We start from the raw sequence: 21,448 nt of genomic DNA, 5'->3' as shown, positions 1-21,448 counted from the left end.
ACCACAGTGTCCATATTTAAAAAAGGCTTTACGAAGAAAGCAAACCAAACGATTATGTTATGTCAGAGCCAAGTCACAGAAAAACAGCCATTTTTCCAACCAAAGAGAGGAGTCACAAAAAGCAGAAATTGAGATAAATGAATCACTAACCTTCGATGATCTTCATCAGGGGACACTCATAGGACTTCATGTTACACAATACATGTATGTTTTGTTCGATAAAGATCATATTTATATAAAAAAATCTCAGTATACATTGGCGCGTTACGTTCAGTAGTTCTAAAACATCCGGTGATTTTGCAGAGAGCCACATAAATTTACAGAAATATTCGTAATAATCATTGATAAAAGATACAACTATTATGCACGGAATTATAGATACACTTCTCCTTAATGCAACCGCTGTGTCAGATTTCAAAAAAGCTTTACCGAAAAAGCACACCATGCAATAATCTGAGTACGGCGCTCAGAGACCAAAACAACCCAAAACATCCACCATGTTGTGTAGTCAACAGAAGTCAGAAATAGCATTATAAATATTCACTTACCTTTGATGATCTTCATCAGAATGCACTCCCAGGAATCCCAGTTCCACAATAAATGTTTTTTGTTCGATAATGTCCATAATTTATGTCCAAATACCTCCTTTTTGTTCTCGCGTTTAGCCCAGTAATCCAAATTCATGACGCGCGATCACTAGGAGCAGACAAAAAGTCAAAAAGTTCCGTTACAGTCCATAGAAACATGTCAAACGACGTATAGAATCAATCTTTAGGATGTTTTTAACATCATACATCTTCAATAATGTTCCAACCGGAGAATTCCTTTGTCTTCAGAAATGCAATGGAACTCAAGCTAACTCTCACGTGATTGCGCGTGGCCAGCTCGTGGCTCTCTGCCAGACCTCTGACTCATTCCCCTCTCATTCCCTTCCCCACTTCACAGTAGAAGCATCAAACAAGGTTCTAAAGACTGTTGACATCTAGTGGAAGCCATAGGAAGTGCAATTTGACCCCATATACACTGTGCATTCGATAGGGAATGAGTTGAAAAACTACAAACCTCAGATTTCCCACTTCCTGGTTGGATTTTTTCTCAGGTTTTTGCCTGCCATATGAGTTCTGTTATACTCACAGACATCATTCAAACAGTTTTAGAAACTTCAGTGTTTTCTATCCAAATCTACTAAAAATATGCATATATTAGGAACTGGGCCTGAGTAGCAGACAGTTTACTCTGGGCACCTTATTCATCCAAGCTACTCAATACTGCCCCCAGCCATAACAAGTTAAAAGAGGCTTTGGTTATGCATAGTGTAGTCTATGGTGTTGCCAAGGAACAGCACCTTCTTTGAAGAAGTAGGAGGTGAAGATCTCCCACACGGATTGCCTTTCTTGCTGCGTTGTTGGACCCCATCCTTGAAACATCCTGCAGTGTAGCAGACTTCTCCTTTGGCACACGGCGGCAAGCTGCAGATCCCCTCCTGATCCTCGTGTCCATCCTCATGAAGTTTTTCAGGAAACAGGTAGCCTTCATATGCCTGAATTCCTCCAGGAGGCAGTCCCAGGTTGGTAACCCAACCTTGCAGTGCCCTAAATGGTAACTGTAGACAATTGTTTTGAAGGAAATCTCCAGTGACAAGGTATCTGTAGGAATATGGAAGATAATGTCATTATTAGACTTTTACATAACCAGGTCATTGTGGATTACTAAAGTATAATATCCCTTTTAACAAATCATGAATACATCAGAATGATAGATACATGTGCATGTGCAGCATGTGACAACAGCAGGATCATATCAAGGATAGCATCACAAATGAATACATAAATACCACTTGAAGCTTGATGATGAGTTGATCATTTGAATCAACTGTGCAGGTCTAAGGTAAAAACAAAAATGTGCCCCTCTGAGTCTCCAGGACCAGGACTGGGGATTCAAACCACTGGTCTTCATTTGGACCTCTTCTGCAGACAGGCTTTCACAGCTCTCTGTATCTGAGGACAGAACATCTCACAAGAAACAGCCGTCATTATACTCAAATTAGACCATATAATACCTGCTGCCTCGCGTCACATTAACTGACGTCACGAAGCTGTCCTCGCGAGAGCTGTGGAGGAGCGCAATGAGGAGAGCGCGAGAGATGCGGCTTAGTGAGGGGAGCACTTCAACAGCAAGACAAATAGCTATATCACTGAAAAACGGACGGGTTCATTGTAATATGTCCTCGAAACGTTTTTGTATCTATTACTGGGATATTTAGCCTATGTTTTGATGCAGTCTACCTATGTAGCCTACACCGGGGAGGTAACTGTAGCCAAGCGAAACAGTGAAGAACAGGCGGCCGGTTGAGGACAGCCGGGGACTCTCACAGCTACTTTCAGAGATGTCCCTTCTCTGTGTCAGAGGTAAGAATACATGCACACTATGTTTATATCATTAATGTTACATTTCATTTTTATTTGAAGTGGTTGTTATATATTGTAGGCTACCTGCAAGGAGCTATAGCCGATTCGGTACGCCAATACGCAATTACCATGGTAGCCTTTAATGTTATTTTAAGAACGCGGTCCTTTGCAGAGAACTAGCTACAGGCTACTTGAGATGATTTTTTCTCAGGTGAAATACGTTTTTCTGATGACAGAGGTCCGTGTTTTTTTTAAGGGTGTCTGGCAGCTTTCTATGGAAAGAGGATTTGGCTATGTATGCTTGAGGTGCAATAAAATGATGCCAAGAGTCACAGCTCAGATTGAAGAAGCCGAATAGAATCCGGAAAGCTTAGGCTATATTGTATTAAGTTATAAGTAGGCTATCAATGATTGTCTTATTCACAACGGACTGAGGAGCTGCTGTACCTGTGTGTAACCTTATCTTGGACATTTAAACACGTAACGATCAAAATGTGGACATTATTTACTTTTTGCCATCCTGAGCACCGTTTTAGCTGCATGTGTGTTGCGTGCCATGCCAGTTCATGTGTGGGCAGCGGGTGTAGCAAGGAAAGGATAGCCCCTGCCGCTCCGCTGCTGCGTGGAAGCGAGCCTCCCGCGGTCGTGAGGAAATCCTATGGGGGGGGTGTTCGCGCCAGGTCGTGCCACCTGTGGGCTGAAATGTAACGACATTTTCATGTCGAACCGTGTGACCTCAGATCATCTCATCTAGCGTTGCATGATATGGTGCACAGCATTCATATGTGCAGAGGTGGGAAAAGTACTCAAATGTCGTACTTGAGTGAAAGGAAAGATGGCTTAATACAACATCACTTAAGTTAATGTCTCTCAGTAAAATTAGACTTGAGTAAAAGTCTACAAGTATTTGGTTTAAATATACTTAAGTATCAAAAGTAAATGTAATTGCTCAAATCTACTTAAGTATCAAAACTAAAAGTATAAATCATATCAAATTCCTTATATTAAGCAAACCAGACACCATTTTCTTTAAAAACATTTTACATATTGCCAGGGGCACACTCATTCAGACATCATTCAATAAACGAAGCATATGTGCTTAGTGAATCCACCAGATCAGAGGCAGTAGTGATGACCAGAGTTGTTTTGTTGATAAGTGCATGAATTGGACTATTGTCCAAGGAAAATGTATGGAGTAAAAGGTACAATATTTTCTTAAAGGAATGTAGTGAAGTAAAAATAAGTTGTCAAAAATATAAATAGTAAAGTACACATACCCACAAAAACTACTTCAGTAATACTTTAAAGTATCTTTTACTTAAGTACTTTACACCACTGGATACCTTAATATAAAATTACTGAAGTGAAAGTAACCCAGTGAAATACTACTTGAGTAAAAGTCTAAAAGTATCAGATTTTAAATGTACTTAAGTACAGTGGTGAAAAAAGTACTCAATTGTCATACTAAAAGTGCAAAGTAAAAGTAAATGCTATACATCATCATTCCTTATAATTAGCATATCAGACTGCACCATTTCCTTTTTTTATTCATTTTTTTGACAGCCAGGGCACACTCCAGCAACACATTTACAAAGGAAGCATTTATGTTTAGTGAGTCCACCAGAGCAGGCAGTAGGAATGACCCGGGACGTTCTGTTGATAAGTGTGTGAATTTGTCCTTTTTCCTGTACTGCTAAGCATTCAAATTGTAACTCAGGAAAAAAGTTTTGGAGTAAAAAGTACATCATTTTCTCAAGGAATATAGTGAAGTAAAAGTAGGCAAAAATATAAATAGTAAAGGACACATACCACAAAAACTACTTAAGTAGTACTTTAAAGTATTTTTCCGAAAGTACTTTACACCACTGCATATGTGTACCTTAGGTCTGCAGCACTGCTGGTTTTCATCATTCCCCTCTACTCAGGGATGATTCAAACCTGGCACACTACCTGGTGACTGAGAGGTAAGTCTGGCAAATCAGTGACATAAACCATCAATTAACCTGTTACTCCTACCCCCTACCTTTTCGAACATTATGTTAAAAATCGCGCAACATTTCAGCGCCCTGCTACTCATGCCAGGAATATAGTATATGCATATGATTAGTATGTGTGGATAGAAAACATTCAGACGTTTATAAAACTGGTTAAATCACAGCTGTGACTATAACAGAACGTGCGTTTCATCGAAAAGTGCAGGAAAATCTGATCACTGAAAATGGGAAAATATATCCATGCGCCACTTCAACCCATTGTTAAACATGAACCACATTAAATGGGGCCGAGGTTGCAATACCTACAGCTTCCACACGATGTCAACAGTCTTGTCATTTGCCTACGATTTGTTTCTTGGTCAAACAGACACAAGGCAGCGCAGTTCTTCTGGTCTCCGACCGGATATTTTGGTTGAGATTTACCCGGACATTATTTCCAGACGTACAACTATAGAATATACATCGCCTCGTGATCAATTTGATCGCTTATTAACGTTTACTAATACCTAAAGTTGCATTACAAAAGTATTTCGAAGTGTTTTGTGAAAGTTTATCATCGACTTTTCTTTTATAAAAAAAATGATCTTCATAGATCGATATCTAGGCTATATATGGACCGATTTAATCGAAAAAAAGACCCAATAGTGATGTTTATGGGATATCTAGGAGTGCCAACAAAGAAGATGGTCAAAGGTAATGAATGTTTTATATTTTATTTGTGCGTTTTGTGTAGCGCCGGCTATGCTAATTATTTTGTTTACGTCCCCTTGCGGGTCTTTTGGGGTGTTACATGCTATCAGATAATAGCTTCTCATGCTTTCGCCGAAAAGCATTTTAAAAATCTGACTTGTTGCCTGGATTCACAACGAGTGTAGCTTTAATTCAGTACCCTGCATGTGTATTTTAATGAACGTTTGAGTTTTAACGAGTGCTATTAGCATTTAGCATAGCGCATTTGCATTTCCAGATGTCTAGATGGGACGCCTGCGTGCCGGGTAGGAGCAAGAGGTTAACAACCAGGAATAAAAAAAGAAACCAGCAGTGCTCCTTCAGACCCTGAAGAAGTGAATTCCCGATATCACATCACTGGCCAGTACAAAGAATTAAGTAAAACCACAAGTCCAAATCCCTATCTCCATCCATGGATAATTTAGGAAACAGCCCATTTTAACTAGCTAGCTAGCCACCAAACATTGGCAGTAGAATGGCCCGTGCAGAGGAGCTCAGTGACTTTCAACACTTTCAGCATCATAGGATGCCACCTTCCCAACAAGTCAGTGTGTCAAATTTCTGCCCTGCTAGAGCTGCCCCAGTCAACTGTAAGTGCTGTTATTATGAAATGGAAACATCTAGGAGCAACAGCCGCGAAGTTGTAGGCCACACAAGCACATAGAACGGGACCGCCAAGTGCTGAAGCATGTACCACGTAAAAAATAGTCTGTCCTCGATTGCAACACTCACTACAGAGTTCCAAACTGCCTCTGGAAGCAACTTCAGCACAAGAACTCATGAAATGGGTTTCCATGGCCGAGCAGATGCACACAAGCTTAAGATCACTATGTGCAATGCTAAGCGTCGGCTGGAGTGGTGTAAAGCTCGCTGCCATTGGACTCTGGAGCAGTGGAAACGTGTTCTCTGGAGTGATGAATCACGCTTCACCATCTGGCAGTCTTGGCATCAGGCATGGCATTTCTTAATGAGCAATCTTCAAAACGAGGCCAAATCAGGAAGTGCAGTCACCCTTTACTTCGTCATTGGGGTCTGGTGGTGGCTGGGCGGCGTATTTCACATCTGACAGTTCAAGTGGTTTATGGTTTATCCCACTGGGATCCTCTCTAAAGTCCTCTGGCAATCCTTTTAACTCCCCAATAAATCAAAGACAGTTATCAAACATAGGCCTGTTCAGATGAGATTGCTGTTGAATCTCTCTGACTCTACGCGTCCGTCTTCCCCACTCAATGTCCGAGTTAATGCGGGAAAAAGTGTTGTTGCACTAAGAGAGTGGCAAACGGCCAGGTTTCGAACCTGTGTCTTCAGATCTTTATTTTTTTATTTTTTAACCTTTATTTAACTGAGCAAGTCAGTTAAGAACAAATTCTTATTTTCAATGACGGCCTAGTTGGACAGTGGGTTAACTGCCTTGTTCAGGGACAGAACGACAGATTTGTACCGTGTCAGCTCGGGGATTTCAACCATCTGGTGTTGTTTTAAGTCGGGGACTGATGCCTATCCGTGAGTCGTTGCATCCCTAGTACTCACTTATGGTTATAACTGTGTACAAAATGTAAATTACCTTTAGATATATGAATAAGTTGCAGTCAAAACAGCTCATAAGTCTGTCAGTGGTATGAATACTTGTTGAAACCAGCTACCCTCTGAATGTAAAGAATATTGCTGTATTGGTGTGCATTCTCCCAAAACAACACTGAAAATGTTAAATAAAATACCAGAATTCATATCCAATATTCTTTGTGTAGCTTAGGATATTTTGGGTGCTATACCATTTGATGTAAACTAACTAACTCACATCAATTTTAGGCATGCTGCTATAGCCGTACGGCTAACATTGTTTCACTAACAGCAATAATGCAATTTGTTGTTTCTCAGGATCACTTGTTGAAGTGATTTTAACTTTTTGTAAATCAAATTAAGTACATTTCAAAATGTTGGTGTACTGTCCCTTTAAATGGCAGTGGTTTTTACCACATACATTCTGAAAACTCAATGATAGTATATTCAGATGTTAAATTAAGTTTAGTACTAATGTGGATTGTACTTTGGAAAAAAAGCTACACAAGTTTTACAGAACATACAAAAACAATTAAGTATTTTCTTCACTCCGATAACATTAATGACATGTTTAAGGATGTTTTGATAAGAAAGTTATTGCTGCGATTCTAATAGTTTCTTGGGGTCAAAATTACCCCAGTTAGTAATTGTTGTATGTAAAATAAGTTGGTAGCTTGAGAGTTAACAGTGAAATGTTCAGAAGGTTGTGTCAAGGCAATGGGTAATCTCTATACATCGCCCATCAAATAAGAATAAATGTCCTACACTGGGTTAGGGTCAGTTACATTTCAATTCCGTCAAGTACACTGAAATTAAAAGTTTCCCTGGTAAGCCATGGATAAAGTTAACTCTCACTCACCGAATGACTCATTGACAGGAAGGTAGGCCTTGACGATGAACATGGGCGTGCCCATCACCTGGGACTCCTCGAACACGTGACCTCGCTTCCTGTTCAGCACGCCGTAGATCCCGCCCACTACCTGCTCTGGGCACTGCAGAGACAGGAAACGCATGACTCCGTCATGTCACACTTGATTCCAAATAGACTAGCATACAATTCAATGTAAGACAGTGGTCAAGTTCAAGTGTCAAAGTAGTCGCACACCACCCGCATGCACACACACACCTGGATCTCGACCAGGTAGACAGGCTCCATGAGTCTTGGCTGTGCAGTGAGCTGGCAAGCATACAGCACTCTGCGGGCGGTAGGGATGATCTGTCCGCCACCGCGGTGAATGGCATCTGTGTGCAGGGTCACGTCGTGGATGTCAAAGCGGATCGCACGCATGTTCTCCTCGCACAGCACACCCTGTAGGAGGGAAGAAGGAACACCACGTCACAACTCAGGATAGAGAAAAGACGAAGCAAATGTGTTACCTGTAGCGTGGCCTAAACTGCAGATTCAAGTCTACTTACACACTGAAGTCATGAATGCAGATTTGAACTGCAATGCTTCAATAAGCAAGGAAAATGGACTGTGCCTTAGTTGGTTGTCAAGCTTAACTAACTAAACGTAAACCTAAACCCACCTCCTTGACGGCCCACTGGAAGCCGGCCACCACGCTGTCCTTGATCTCGTTCAGGTACTGGACTCCCTTGGTCACGTCCATCAGCAGGTTGGGCCCGGTGCCGTCGGGACCAAAGCACCAGATCTTACGGGCCTCCGACACGTCCCACTCGTACTTGTCAGCCAGGAAGCGGGCACGGATTTTGAGCTCCTGCCGGGGGCTGACGTCACCCTTCTCTATGTCCTCGGCCAGGCCGTCAGGGAATGGTTTGGCACGCATGTACAGACGGTTGTGCTTGTTGGGGGACTTGGACAGGCACATCACTTCAGACTCCTCAGACACAGTCTCCCTGTAGGACACCACCGGGTCTGATTTCTGTTGTGAGAGTGTGAGAGTGTGAGAGTGTGAGAGTGTGAGAGAGAGAGGTCAGGTTAGGACTAGGGATGGAAATTTTAAACAACTTCACTAATATCATGACATTTTTTGGGATACCTGGATTGTCTAAATACGTGATTTAAAAAAAAAGACAACTTGGGAACTGGCTTGCTGCGCGACTTGGGAGAAGTCCTTCTTTGCTTACAGAAGTGCGGGGAATGGACAGTGGATGGTGAGTTTGATATTGGAGAGAGTAGCCATACAGATAGGCACTACCAGATGGGATGATAACCTGTCTTGACTGCATCAAATCAATTTAAAGAAGCTAGTCAGCTACGGTGTCATCAGAAAGTATTCAGACCTCTTGACTTTTTCCACAGTTACTTGACAGCCTTATACTAAAATGGACTTAATCTACACACAATACCCCATAATGACAAATAACAGATTAGAGATGTGCAAAATACAAAAAACTAAACTATCACATTTACATAAGTATTCAGACCCTTTACAGTACTTTGTTGAAATACCTTTGGCAGCAATTACAGCAGAGTCTTTTTGGTATGACGCTACAAGCTTGGTACTAGTGATGTACTAGGCTGTACGAACTACCCTCTGTAGTGCCTTGCGGTCGGAGGCCGAGCAGTTGCCATACCAGGCAGTGATGCATCCAGTCAGTGTGCTCTCAATGGTGCAGCTGTCAAACGTTTTGAGGATCTGAGGACCTATGTCAAATCTTTCTAGTTTCCTAAGGGAGAATAGGCTTTGTCGTGCCCTCTTCACGACTGTCTTGGTGTGTTTGGACCATGATAGTTTATTGGTGATGTGGACACAGAGGAACTTGAAGCTCTCAACCTGCTCCACTACAGCCCCGTCGATGAGAATGGGGGCGTGCTCGGCCTCCTTTTCCTGTAGTCCAAAATCATCACCTTTGTCTTGATCATGTTGAGGGAGAGGTTGTTGTCTTCCTATAGGCTGTCTCATTGTTGTCAGTGATCAGGCCTACCACTGTTGTGTTATCTGCAAACTTAATGATGGTGTCGGAGTCGTGCCTGGCCATGCAGTCATGAGTGAACAGGGAGTACAGGAGGGGACTGAGCACGCACCCCTGAGGGGCTCCAGTGTTGAGGATCAGTGTGACGGATGTGTTGTTATCTACCCTTACCACCTGGGGGCGGCCCATCAGGAAGTCCAGGATCCAGTTGCAGAGGGAGGTGTTTAGTCCCAGGGTCCTTAGCTTAGTGATTAGCTTTAAGGACACTATGGTGTTGAACTCTGAGCTGTAGTCAATGAATAGCATTCTCACATAGGTGTTCCTTTTGTCCAGGTGGGAAAGGGTAGTGTTGAGTGCAATAGAGATTGCATCATCTGTGGATCTGTTGGGGCGGTATGCAAATTGGGGTGGGTCTAGGGTTTCTGGGATAATGGTGTTGATGTGAGCCATTACCATTCTTTCAAAGCACTTCATGGCTATAGACGTGAGTGCTACTGGTCAGTAGTCATTTAGTGTTCTTGGGCACAGATACTATGGTGGTCTGCTTGAAACATGTTGGTATTACAGACTCAGTCAGAGTGAGGTTGAAAATGCCAGTGAAGACACTTGCCTTTTGGTCAGGACATGAGTATACGTTCTGGTAATCAGTCTGGCCCTGCGGCCTTGTGATTGTTGACCTGTTAAAAGGTCTTACTCACATCAGCTATGGAGAGCGTGATCACACGGTCGTCTAGAACTGCTGATGCTCTCATGCATGCCTTAGTGTTGCTTGCCTCGAAGCGAGCATAGAAGTGATTTAGCTTGTCTGGTAGGCTTGTGTCACTGGGCAGCTCGCGGCTGTGCTTCTCTTTGTAGTCTGTAATAGTTTGCTAGCCCTGCCACATCCGACGAGCATCGAAGCCGGTGTAGTGCGACTCAATCTTAGTCCTGTATTGACGCTTTGCCTGTTTGATGGTTTGTCGGAGGGCATAGCAGGATTTCTTATAAGCTTCCAGGTTAGAGTCCCGCTCCTTGAAAGCGGCAACTCTACCCTTTAGCTCAGTGAGGATTTTTGTTATGCAGGTGAGTGAGGACCCAAAAGCGACTTAACAGAAACAGAGTTTATTCAAGTCCAAACAGAAAATAACAAATCCTGAATCCTTAACAGGAAATGTCCAAACGGGGAATAACAGAAATCCTCTAGTCTGTAGAGGGGAATAACAGGATAAGCGGCCACAGACTGCAGGTCGCTTCGGGTAGGCGCAGGCCGTAGCTGACAGAGACACCTGCTCACACGCAGCATCTGATGAAGGCAAAAACACGACAGGACGGAACAAGAACACAGCACAGCAAACAAGGATCCGACAAGGACAGAAGCAGAAACGAAGAGAGAAATAGAGACTTAATCAGAGGGCAAAATAGGGGACAGGTGTGAAAGAGTAAACGAGGTCGTTAGGAGAATGAGGAACAGCTGGGAGCAGGAACGGAACGATAGAGAGAGAGAGGGAAAGAGAGAGGGAAAGAAACCTAATAAGACCAGCAGGGGGAAACGAATAGAAGAGAAAGCACAGGGACAAGACATGACAATATATGACAAAACATGACAGTACCCCCCACTCACCGAGCGCCTCCTGGCGCACTCGAGGAGGAACCCTGGCGGCAACGGAGGAAATCATCGATCAACGAACGGTCCAGCACGTCCCGAGATGGAACCCAACTCCTCTCCTCAGGACCGTACCCCTCCCAATCCACTAAGTACTGGTGACCACGTCCCCGAGAACGCATGTCCATAATCTTCCGGACCCTGTAGATAGGTGCGCCCTCGACAAGGACGGGGGGAGACGAACGGGGGCGCGAAGAAAAGGCTTGACACAGGAGACATGGAAGACTGGGTGGACGCGACGAAGATGTCGCGGAAGAAGAAGTCGCACTGCGACAGGATTAACGACCTGAGAAATACGGAACGGACCAATGAACCGCGGGGTCAACTTGCGAGAAGCTGTCGTAAGGGGAAGGTTACGAGTGGAAAGCCATACTCTCTGACCGCGACAATACCTATGACTCTTAGTCCTACGCTTATCGGCGGCTCTCACAGTCTGCGCCCTATAACGGCAAAGTGCAGACCTGACCCTCCTCCAGGTGCACTCACAACGTTGGACAAAAGCCTGAGCGGAGGGAACGCTGAACTCGGCGAGCTGGGACGAGAACAGAGGGGGCTGGTACCCAAGGCTACTCTGAAAAGGAGATAGCCCGGTCGCAGACGAAGGAAGCGAGTTGTGAGCGTATTCTGCCCAGGGGAGCTGTTCTGCCCAAGACGCAGGGTTTCGAAAAGAAAGACTGCGTAAGATGCGACCAATAGTCTGATTGGCCCGTTCTGCTTGACCGTTAGACTGGGGATGAAAACCGGAAGAGAGACTGACGGAAGCACCAATCAAACGACAGAACTCCCTCCAAAACTGTGACGTGAATTGCGGGCCTCTGTCTGAAACGGCGTCTAACGGGAGGCCTTGAATTCTGAACACATTCTCAATGATGATTTGTGCCGTCTCCTTAGCGGAAGGAAGCTTAGCGAGGGGAATGAAATGTGCCGCCTTAGAGAACCTATCGACAACCGTAAGAATCACAGTCTTCCCCGCAGACGAAGGCAGACCGGTAATAAAGTCTAAGGCGATGTGAGACCATGGTCGAGAAGGAATGGGAAGCGGTCTGAGACGACCGGCAGGAGGAGAGTTACCTGACTTAGTCTGCGCGCAGTCCGAACAAGCAGCCACGAAACGGCGCGTGTCACGCTCCTGAGTAGGCCACCAAAACCGCTGGCGAATAGAAGCAAGCGTACCCCGAACGCCGGGGTGGCCAGCTAACTAGGCAGAGTGAGCCCACTGAAGAACAGCCAGACGAGTAGAGACAGGAACGAAAAGAAGGTTACTAGGACAAGCGCGCGGCGACGCAGAGTGAGTGCTTGCTTTACCTGTCTCTCAATTCCCAGACAGTCAACCCGACAACACGCCCTTCAGGGAGAATCCCCTCGGGGTCGGTAGAAGCCACAGAAGAACTAAAGAGACGGGATAAGGCATCAGGCTTGGTGTTCTTATTACCCGGGCGATAAGAAATCACGAACTCGAAACGAGCGAAAAACAACGCCCAACGAGCTTGACGTGCATTAAGTCGTTTGGCAGAACGGATGTATTCAAGGTTCTTATGGTCAGTCCAAACGACAAAAGGAACGGTCGCCCCCTCCAACCACTGTCGCCATTCGCCTAGGGCTAAGCGGATGGCGAGCAGTTCGCGGTTACCCACATCATAGTTGCGTTCCGATGGCGACAGACGATGAGAAAAATAAGCGCAAGGATGGACCTTATCGTCAGAATGGAAGCGCTGGGATAGAATGGCTCCCACGCCCACCTCTGAAGCGTCAACCTCGACAATTAATTGTTTAGTGACGTCAGGAGTAACAAGGATAGGAGCGGATGTAAAACGCTTCTTGAGGAGATCAAAAGCTCCCTGGGCGGAACCGGACCACTTAAAGCACGTCTTGACAGAAGTAAGAGCTGTTAGAGGGGCAGCAACTTGACCGAAATTACGAATGAAACGCCGATAGAAATTAGCGAAACCGAGAAAGCGCTGCAACTCGACACGTGACTCTGGAACGGGCCAATCACTGACAGCCTGGACCTTAGCGGGATCCATCTGAATGCCTTCAGCGGAAATAACAGAACCGAGAAATGTGACAGAGGAGACATGAAAGGCGCACTTCTCAGCCTTCACGTAGAGACAATTCTCTAAAAGGCGCTAGAGTACACGTCGAACGTGCTGAACATGAATCGCGAGTGACGGTGAAAAAATCAGGATATCGTCAAGGTAGACGAAAACAAAGATGTTCAGCATGTCTCTCAGTACATCATTAACTAATGCCTGAAAGACAGCTGGAGCATTAGCGAGACCGAACGGCAGAACCCGGTACTCAAAATGCCCTAACGGAGTGTTAAACGCCGTTTTCCACTCGTCCCCCTCTGATGCGCACGAGATGGTAAGCGTTACGAAGGTCCAACTTAGTAAAGAACCTGGCTCCCTGCAGAATTTCGAAGGCTGACGACATAAGGGGAAGCGGATAACGATTCTTAACCGTTATGTCATTCAGCCCTCGATAATCCACGCAGGGGCGCAGAGTACCGTCCTTCTTCTTAACAAAAAAAACCCTCGCTCCGGCGGGAGAGGAAGAAGGCACCACGGTACCGGCGTCGAGAGAAACAGACAGATAATCCTCGAGAGCCTTACGTTCGGGAGCCGACAGAGAGTATAGTCTACCCCGAGGGGGAGTGGTCCCCGGAAGGAGATCAATACAACAATCATACGACCGGTGAGGAGGTAGGGAGTTGGCTCTGGACCGACTGAAGACCGTGCGCATATCATGATATTCCTCTGGCACTCCTGTCAAATCACCAGGTTCCTCCTGAGAAGAGGGGACAGAAGAAATAGGAGGGATAGCAGACATTAAACACTTCACATGACAAGAAACGTTCCAGGATAGGATAGAATTACTAGACCAATTAATAGAAGGATTATGACATACTAGCCAGGGATGACCCAAAACAACAGGTGTAAAAGGTGAACGAAAAATCAAAAAGGAAATGGTCTCACTGTGGTTACCAGATACTGTGAGGGTTAAAGGTAGTGTCTCATATCTGATACTGGGGAGAAGACTACCATCTAAGGCGAACATGGGCGTGGGCTTCCCTAACTGTCTGAGAGGAATGTCATGTTTCCGAGCCCATGCTTCGTCCATAAAACAACCCTCAGCCCCAGAGTCTATCAAGGCACTGCATGAAGCAGCCGAACCGGTCCAGCGTAGATGGACCGACATGGTAGTACAGGATCTTGATGGAGAGACCTGAGTAGTAGCGCTCACCAGTAGCCCTCCGCTTACTGATGAGCTCTGGCTTTTACTGGACATGAATTGACAAAATGTCCAGCAGAACCGCAAAGGCGGTTGGTGATCCTCCGTTCCCTCTCCTTAGTCGAGATGCGAATACCTCCCATCTGCATGGGCTCAGTCTCTGAGCCGGAGGGAGGAGATGGTTGCGATGCGGAGAGGGGGAACACCGTTAACGCGAGCTCTCTTCCACGAGCTCGGTGACGAAGATCTACCCGTCGTTCTATGCGGATGGCGAGTGCAATCAAAGATTCCACACTGGAAGGAACCTCCCGGGAGAAAATCTCATCCTTAACCTCAGCGTGGAGTCCCTCCAGAAAACGAGCGAGCAGCGCCGGCTCGTTCCAGTCACTAGAGGCAGCAAGAGTGCGAAACTCTATAGAGTAATCCGTTATGGATCGATCACCTTGACATAGGGAAGCCAAGGCCCTAGAAGCCTCCCTACCAAAAACTGAACGATCAAAAACCCGTATCATCTCCTCTTTAAAGTTCAGATAATTGTTAGAACACTCAGCCCTTGCCTCCCAGATAGCTGTGCCCCACTCTCGAGCCCGACCAGTAAGGAGTGAAATGACGTAAGCAATCCGAGCTCTCTCTCTTGAGTATGTGTTGGGTTGGAAAGAGAACACAATATCACACTGGGTGAGAAAGGAACGGCACTCAGTGGGCTGCCCAGAATAACATGGTGGGTTATTAACCCTAGGTTCCGGAGACTCGGTAGACCAGGAAGTAGCTGGTGGCACGAGACGAAGACTCTGAAACTGTCCTGAGAGGTCGGAAACCTGAGCGGCCAGGGTCTCAACGGCATGACGAGCAGCAGACAATTCCTGCTCGTGTCTGCCGAGCATAGCTCCCTGGATCTCGACGGCAGTGTTACGAGAATCCGTAGTCGCTGGGTCCATTCTTGGTCGGATCCTTCTGTTATGCTGGTGAATGAGGACCCAAAAGCGACTTAACGAAAACAGAGTCTTTATTCCAGTATATGACAAAAGTAATAATCCTGGAAAAATCAAGAAGAAAACAAAACAGGAAAAAACTTAAATCCACTCGTAGTAACGAGGACAGACTGGAGACTCGACCATTGACTGCAGGTTGCTTCGGGAAGGCACCGACCGTAGCAGACTAAGACACCTGCTCACACGCAGCATCTGAAGGAGACAAAACACGACAGGGCGAGACAAGGACACAGCACAGCGAACATCATACAAGGATCCGACAAGGACAGAAGCGGAAAACAAGGGGAGAAATAGGGCTCTAATCAGAGGGCAAAATAGGGGACAGGTGTGAAAAGAGTAAATGAGTGAGTTAGGAGAATGAGGAACAGCTGGGAGCAGGAACGGAACGATAGAGAGAAGAGAGAGAGGGAGGGGGAGAGAGAGGGATAGAAAAAGGGAACGAACCTAATAAGACCAGCAGGGGGAAAGGAACAGAAGGGAAAGCACAAGGACAAGACAATATATGACAAAACATGACACAAGGACACAGAACAGCGAACATCAAACAAGGATCCGACAAGGACAGAAGCGGAAAACAGAGGGAGAAATAGGGACTCTAATCAGAGGGCAAAATAGGGGACAGGTGTGAAAAGAGCAAATGAGGTAGTTAGGAGAATGAGGAACAGCTGGGAGCAGGAACGGAACGATAGAGAGAGAGAGCGAGAGGGAGAGAGGGAGGGGGAGAGAGAGGGATAGAAAGAGGGAAAGAACCTAATAAGACCAGCAGAGGGAAACGAATAGAAGGGAAGCACAGAGACAAGACATGATAATCAATGACAAAACATGACAATACTAGTGTAAGCTCCTATGGCGGAGTCCCAAATGTCTCCCTATTCGTTATATAGTGCAGTACTTTTTACCAAGGCCCAAAGGGCTTTGGTCAAAAGTAGTTCCCTTTTGAAGTGAAATAGGGTGCTATTTAGGACAAAGTTAAATTAGGTGTCATTTAGAATGCAGTCTGTGGGTGCGCTAAAGCCTCTGCCAGGAGTTGTCACTGGGGCAGTGCAGTTGTCCTATAACCACAGGGTTGCTGGCTCATTTTGTCCCACAACAATGTGTACTGTGTGTAAAATCACCCCAAATGTCAAGCAGTGACACATATGAAAGCCTTCATCTGTGTTTGTTTTCAGCAGAGCTTCTAAGTCAAAGGCAAACGTATTCCTCCAAGTCTGTATATAAGGTGTGTCTTGCTGTATATATTATTGTTTCTGTCGATGCGTATGATTGTTATTAGAAATGGTATGCGGTTGAAAAGGACTAATTATTAGACAACAAAAAGTGCCAATACTATAATCATATATAGACTTAAATGGACTAAATGCTACTAGCATATGCCAAGCAAAAGAGCAGTGAAAACAAAGTAAGGTACAAAGAAGGAAATAACTCACTTTTATCCATTAGGCATGCTAAAGTGTCTGATTTTTATTGAGCACTTGGCCACTTTGATGAGTTGGTTTTGATATTTCCTTGGAGAATTCACAACAATCGTTTATTGTATGTATTGACCCCAAGAGTGGTTGCTAATTGGGATCCAGAGAAATTAACCAAAGTGAGACTCGGAACTACCCACAAAACAGGAAAATGAATCCAGCCTGTTAGGTTGTTTGTGTAAGATTTCTGTCAAGATATGGTGTTGCCCTTTGTGACTCTGTTCCTCTGTTTTCACAGTGAAGAAAGCCAAGCTGGATGGACCCAAAGGTACGTGTAGCTTTTCAAAATATTGCCTAGTCAGACCATTACTCTGTTCCAGCTGGCTGATAGGTATTATTAGATAGGTACTGTTTGGCGTAGGACAGAGAATCTTCGACCAACCTTAACCTTTTCGATACTTCCTCAATTCCTGACGTGGAAGATAATCATCGTTTTCTAAACGTTCATGTCTAGTTGCCGGGGGTTTGTTGGAGTTAAGAACATGCTCCATTATTAAATTAAATAAATGTTTTGCTCCTTGAAGTAATCCAACAATGTGTACATTGCCATCTTGTCTATTTCAAATCTCCTCTCATTGTTTGAGACAGGTGGGTGTCCACCCCAAAGTGCTGCATGTCATGATGACCCACCTGCGGATGAATAACAAGTGATGATGGCGGAAGCACTGTTTGAATCGGATATCGCATTGAGTAAAGTTAATGGACATGAGTGGAAAACTATAACATTGAAGAATGGTGCAAAACGGGCTAAAGTTGTTAATGAAGATAGACCTCGGTCTAATAATGCTTCATTCCTTGTTGGAATACATTTCATGTGTAAGGATGTGTTTTTGGGAGATCCTTTTGCAGTCAAGGAGATGGTGGAGGATGCACTGCAAAAGGTGGAGTCAATCAAAGTGACCAGGAGTGATAGGGTTTTGATGTATTGTATGTCCAGAAGAACAAAAGGAAAGTGCATTGTCTCTTGGAATTATTAGTGTGTAGTAGAACGCTTTGACCTTCAGAACAGGCCACCAGTAAAAGGTGTCATCTCTGGTGTCGCGGTGGAAATGGAGGCTGAAAATCGAAAGTACCAGGAATAGTGGAGGCACATTGATTGAACCGTATGGTGAATGGAAGAAAAGAGGAAAGCCTACCGGTGCTATTGCTATTTGATGAAGAATATCCTCTGACACATGAAAAGCTGGTGTATATGAGATGTGCAGTGAGAGCTTATGTGGACAGACCTTTGCAGTGTCTTAAATGTAAAAAGTTTGTCCAGACGGAATAAATATGTTGTGGAAGAGTCAGTAAATACACTGTGCCGCAATTGTGGGAACCCCGTTCCCGGGTTCCAGGAGTGCCCTTTAAGGGTGAAGGAGATCAAAGTAGCAAGAATCTAGGTTATCCACCAGGTCTCCTATGCAGAAACAGTGCAAATTGCGGAACCGGCAAGTTCAAATGAGGAAGAAATGGCAATGGATACACCGCAGCCTGCAGAAAGTATTGTTCATCAGTTGAGGGATCCTGAAGTACTGAATGTGAAGAAGCTGAATTTTGTTGCATTTATTGCGCAGGTGATAAATTGTACAAGTAAAACTAAAAAGAAATTGAAGAAACTGGACATTATTGTGAATGCAGCAAAAATGTTTCTGGATCTCCAAGACTTTACTGCCGAAACATTGTGGGGAATATTGTCTGTACTTCCCTCAAGCCCCAAAGCCTGTAGGGATTGGAGCAGACACTTGAATCTGACTAAAGGGGTATTTTTCCCCCATTTCCCTGTGTTTTCTGGATTAAAATTCCCCAGTTTTCACCTCAAACAGTAGGTGGTAGCATGCACCTCTAACAAATGTTTTTTCGGACCACCATAATGCCATAGAAGACACTCGCCTGTCTTGATCAATGAGAGAAGATTTGAAATAGACAAGATGACGGTGTATACATTTTTTGATTATTTCATGGAGCATTTTTATTTAATAACAGAGCATTTTCTAAATGCAAACAAACCCCTTGAAACTAGACATGGATGTTTAGAATTGTCGGGAATTGAAGAAGTATCGTTAAAGTTGGTTGAAAAATTTCTCTGCTATACCAAACCGTACCTAGCCTGTAACGTCTAATGGAGCATCTCATTAGCCCATTAAAATCTGCTAGCTAAGGTAAGTGCTGCTGAGAACCTAGAAATAGAATGGACAAAACATACACAACTGGATTCGATCAAACTTGCTTACTATGTCTTATAGGTACAGGAGTTTACCTGACCGTGTGAGGCTGTAACCCAAATTTAGACACATTTTATGAATGATTTAATTTATTAATAAAAAAGGGTCTAAGGGTCCATTGTGAAAGCTTACGAGGAGTCATGGTCAATGACTGCATTGATTTTGATTTTATTTGGATCTCTTAAGTCCCCATTTGGACTAATCTTCCAAGAGTCCTTAAACATTAAAATACAATTTATATAATACAATCACATTTTCACATATTTCACACTATTACAAACATGCATAATGACCCAATAAATACTCAAACTAAAAAATATTGATTCTTCATCTGCTATAGTCCCACAACATTTCTATATACTATATTTAAATTGTTTTAAAATAATGTTTACATTTATATATTCAAAGATTTCTAGTTTACTCAGTTAATTTATTCCATTTCTGTATTGCTCTAAATTGAAATGTTATTTTGCCTATTTCTCTTTTCTGTCTGGATAACGCATAGATGGTGGACAATCTATTCCTAGTATTTACGGAATGTGTGTCTCTTACCAACTGAAACCCGTTGTGAATAGAACTTGGGCTTTTTAAATGATTTATATTATAAAATAAAATAAGCATGTTTTTTTCAATTACCTTGTCGATTGATGACCAACCAAGAACACTGCGCATGACTGCAACAGAAGAACTATATCTCCACCTTAAAACAACCCATGACTGCAACAGAAGAACTATATCTCCACCTTAAAACAACCCATGACTGCAACAGAAGAACTATATCTCCACCTTAAAACAACCCATGACTGCAACAGAAGAACCATATCTCCACCTTAAAACAACCCATGACTGCAACAGAAGAACTATATCTCCACCTTAAAACAACCCATGACTGCAACAGAAGAACTATATCTCCACCTTAAAACAACCCATGACTGCAACAGAAGAACTATATCTCCACCTTAAAACAACCCATGACTGCAACAGAAGAACCATATCTCCACCTTAAAACAACCCATGACTGCAACAGAAGAACTATATCTCCACCTTAAAACAACCCATGACTGCAACAGAAGAACTATATCTCCACCTTAAAACAACCCATGACTGCAACAGAATAACCATATCTCCACCTTAAAACAATCCTTGCTGCTTTATTCTGTGCATTCTGCAGCCTCCTAACTTCACTTGATGATGCATTTCCCCAGACCACCGAACAGTAGTTCACCTGACTCTCAATTAATGCTTGTGTTATTTGCTGAATAATTTTTCCTGGTAAATATTTAGCTATCCTTCTGATTATGCATGCTGTTTTAATATATATATATTTAATATTAATATATAAATATATATATATATATATTTTTGTTTTTGTTTTACATAGATTAGTTATTTGAGACGATCATGATAAACAGTTGTCTAGCTGCACTTCCAATAATTTGGTTTTTGCAACTTCCTCAATTTGTACTCCTCCCGTACTTAATTGTATCTCATGCTGTTTTGGCCTTTTCCTAGTTGAACAGACTAACATAACTTTGGTTTTCTTGGTGTTTAAAACAAGTTTGTTTTGGCAAACCCACTTCCTGATATTCTTCAAATCTCCTTGTTAAGTCTGCTGTACCTGTTGAACCGATTGTCTTGCTGCATAAATTGTAGTATCATCTGCAAATTTCGTAGGGGCGGCAGCGTAGCCTAGTGGTTAGAGCGTTGGACTAGTAACCGGAAGGTTGTGAGTTCAAACCCCCGAGCTGGCAAGGTACAAATCTGTCGTTCTGCCTCTGAACAGGCAGTTAACCCACTGTTCCCAGGCTGTCATTGAAAATAAGAATATGTTCTTAACTGACTTGCCTGGTTAAATAAAGGTAAAAAATAAAAGATTGAGTTTCAACAAAGGCATAATGAAGGTCGTTGGTATATATTAAATAAAGAAGTGGCCCAAGGCAGTTGCCCTGCGGTAATTCCACAGTTTAACACATTAGGGGAAGAAAATGAACCATTGATATAAGTGGACTGTTTCCTGTCAGTTAGATAGGACTGTACCCAATTCAATGCTACCTCCTTAAAACCACAATGCATTAATTTAGTCAATTATTTCATGATCCACTAAATCAAATGCTGCACTGAAATCTAAAAACAGTACACCTACAAATTTGCCATTATCCATAGCATTGAGCCACTGGTCAGTCATGTCAACCAATGCAGTGGTAGTGGAATGGTTTTTGTGATAAGCATGCTGATTGGCTGTAATCAGATCATTCTTTCCCATGTACTCCCACATTTTTCTATTCACAATTACCCTCCAATATCTTACTGAGTGTAAGCTGTAAACGGTTCTGAATGAAGAA

General features: G+C 43.7%; 1 protein-coding gene across 1 annotated transcript in view; it reads left to right on the top strand.

Annotated features, from left to right (window-relative positions):
• The first annotated feature begins 2,133 nt into the window (after nt 1-2,133).
• LOC124041527 (protein unc-13 homolog A-like) overlaps nt 2,134-21,448 on the top strand; it is a 64,667-nt gene continuing 45,352 nt past the window's right edge. The window contains exons 1-2 of the mRNA XM_046359225.1: nt 2,134-2,408; nt 17,141-17,170. Of these exons, the coding sequence (XP_046215181.1) occupies nt 2,387-2,408; nt 17,141-17,170 (52 nt within the window). The 5' untranslated portion in view covers nt 2,134-2,386. The remainder of the gene's footprint in view (nt 2,409-17,140; nt 17,171-21,448) is intronic.

Source organism: Oncorhynchus gorbuscha, linkage group LG08 (genome assembly GCF_021184085.1).
Source record: "Oncorhynchus gorbuscha isolate QuinsamMale2020 ecotype Even-year linkage group LG08, OgorEven_v1.0, whole genome shotgun sequence".
Lineage (NCBI taxonomy): Eukaryota > Metazoa > Chordata > Actinopteri > Salmoniformes > Salmonidae > Oncorhynchus > Oncorhynchus gorbuscha.
This window is presented reverse-complemented; position numbering and strand designations above follow the sequence as displayed.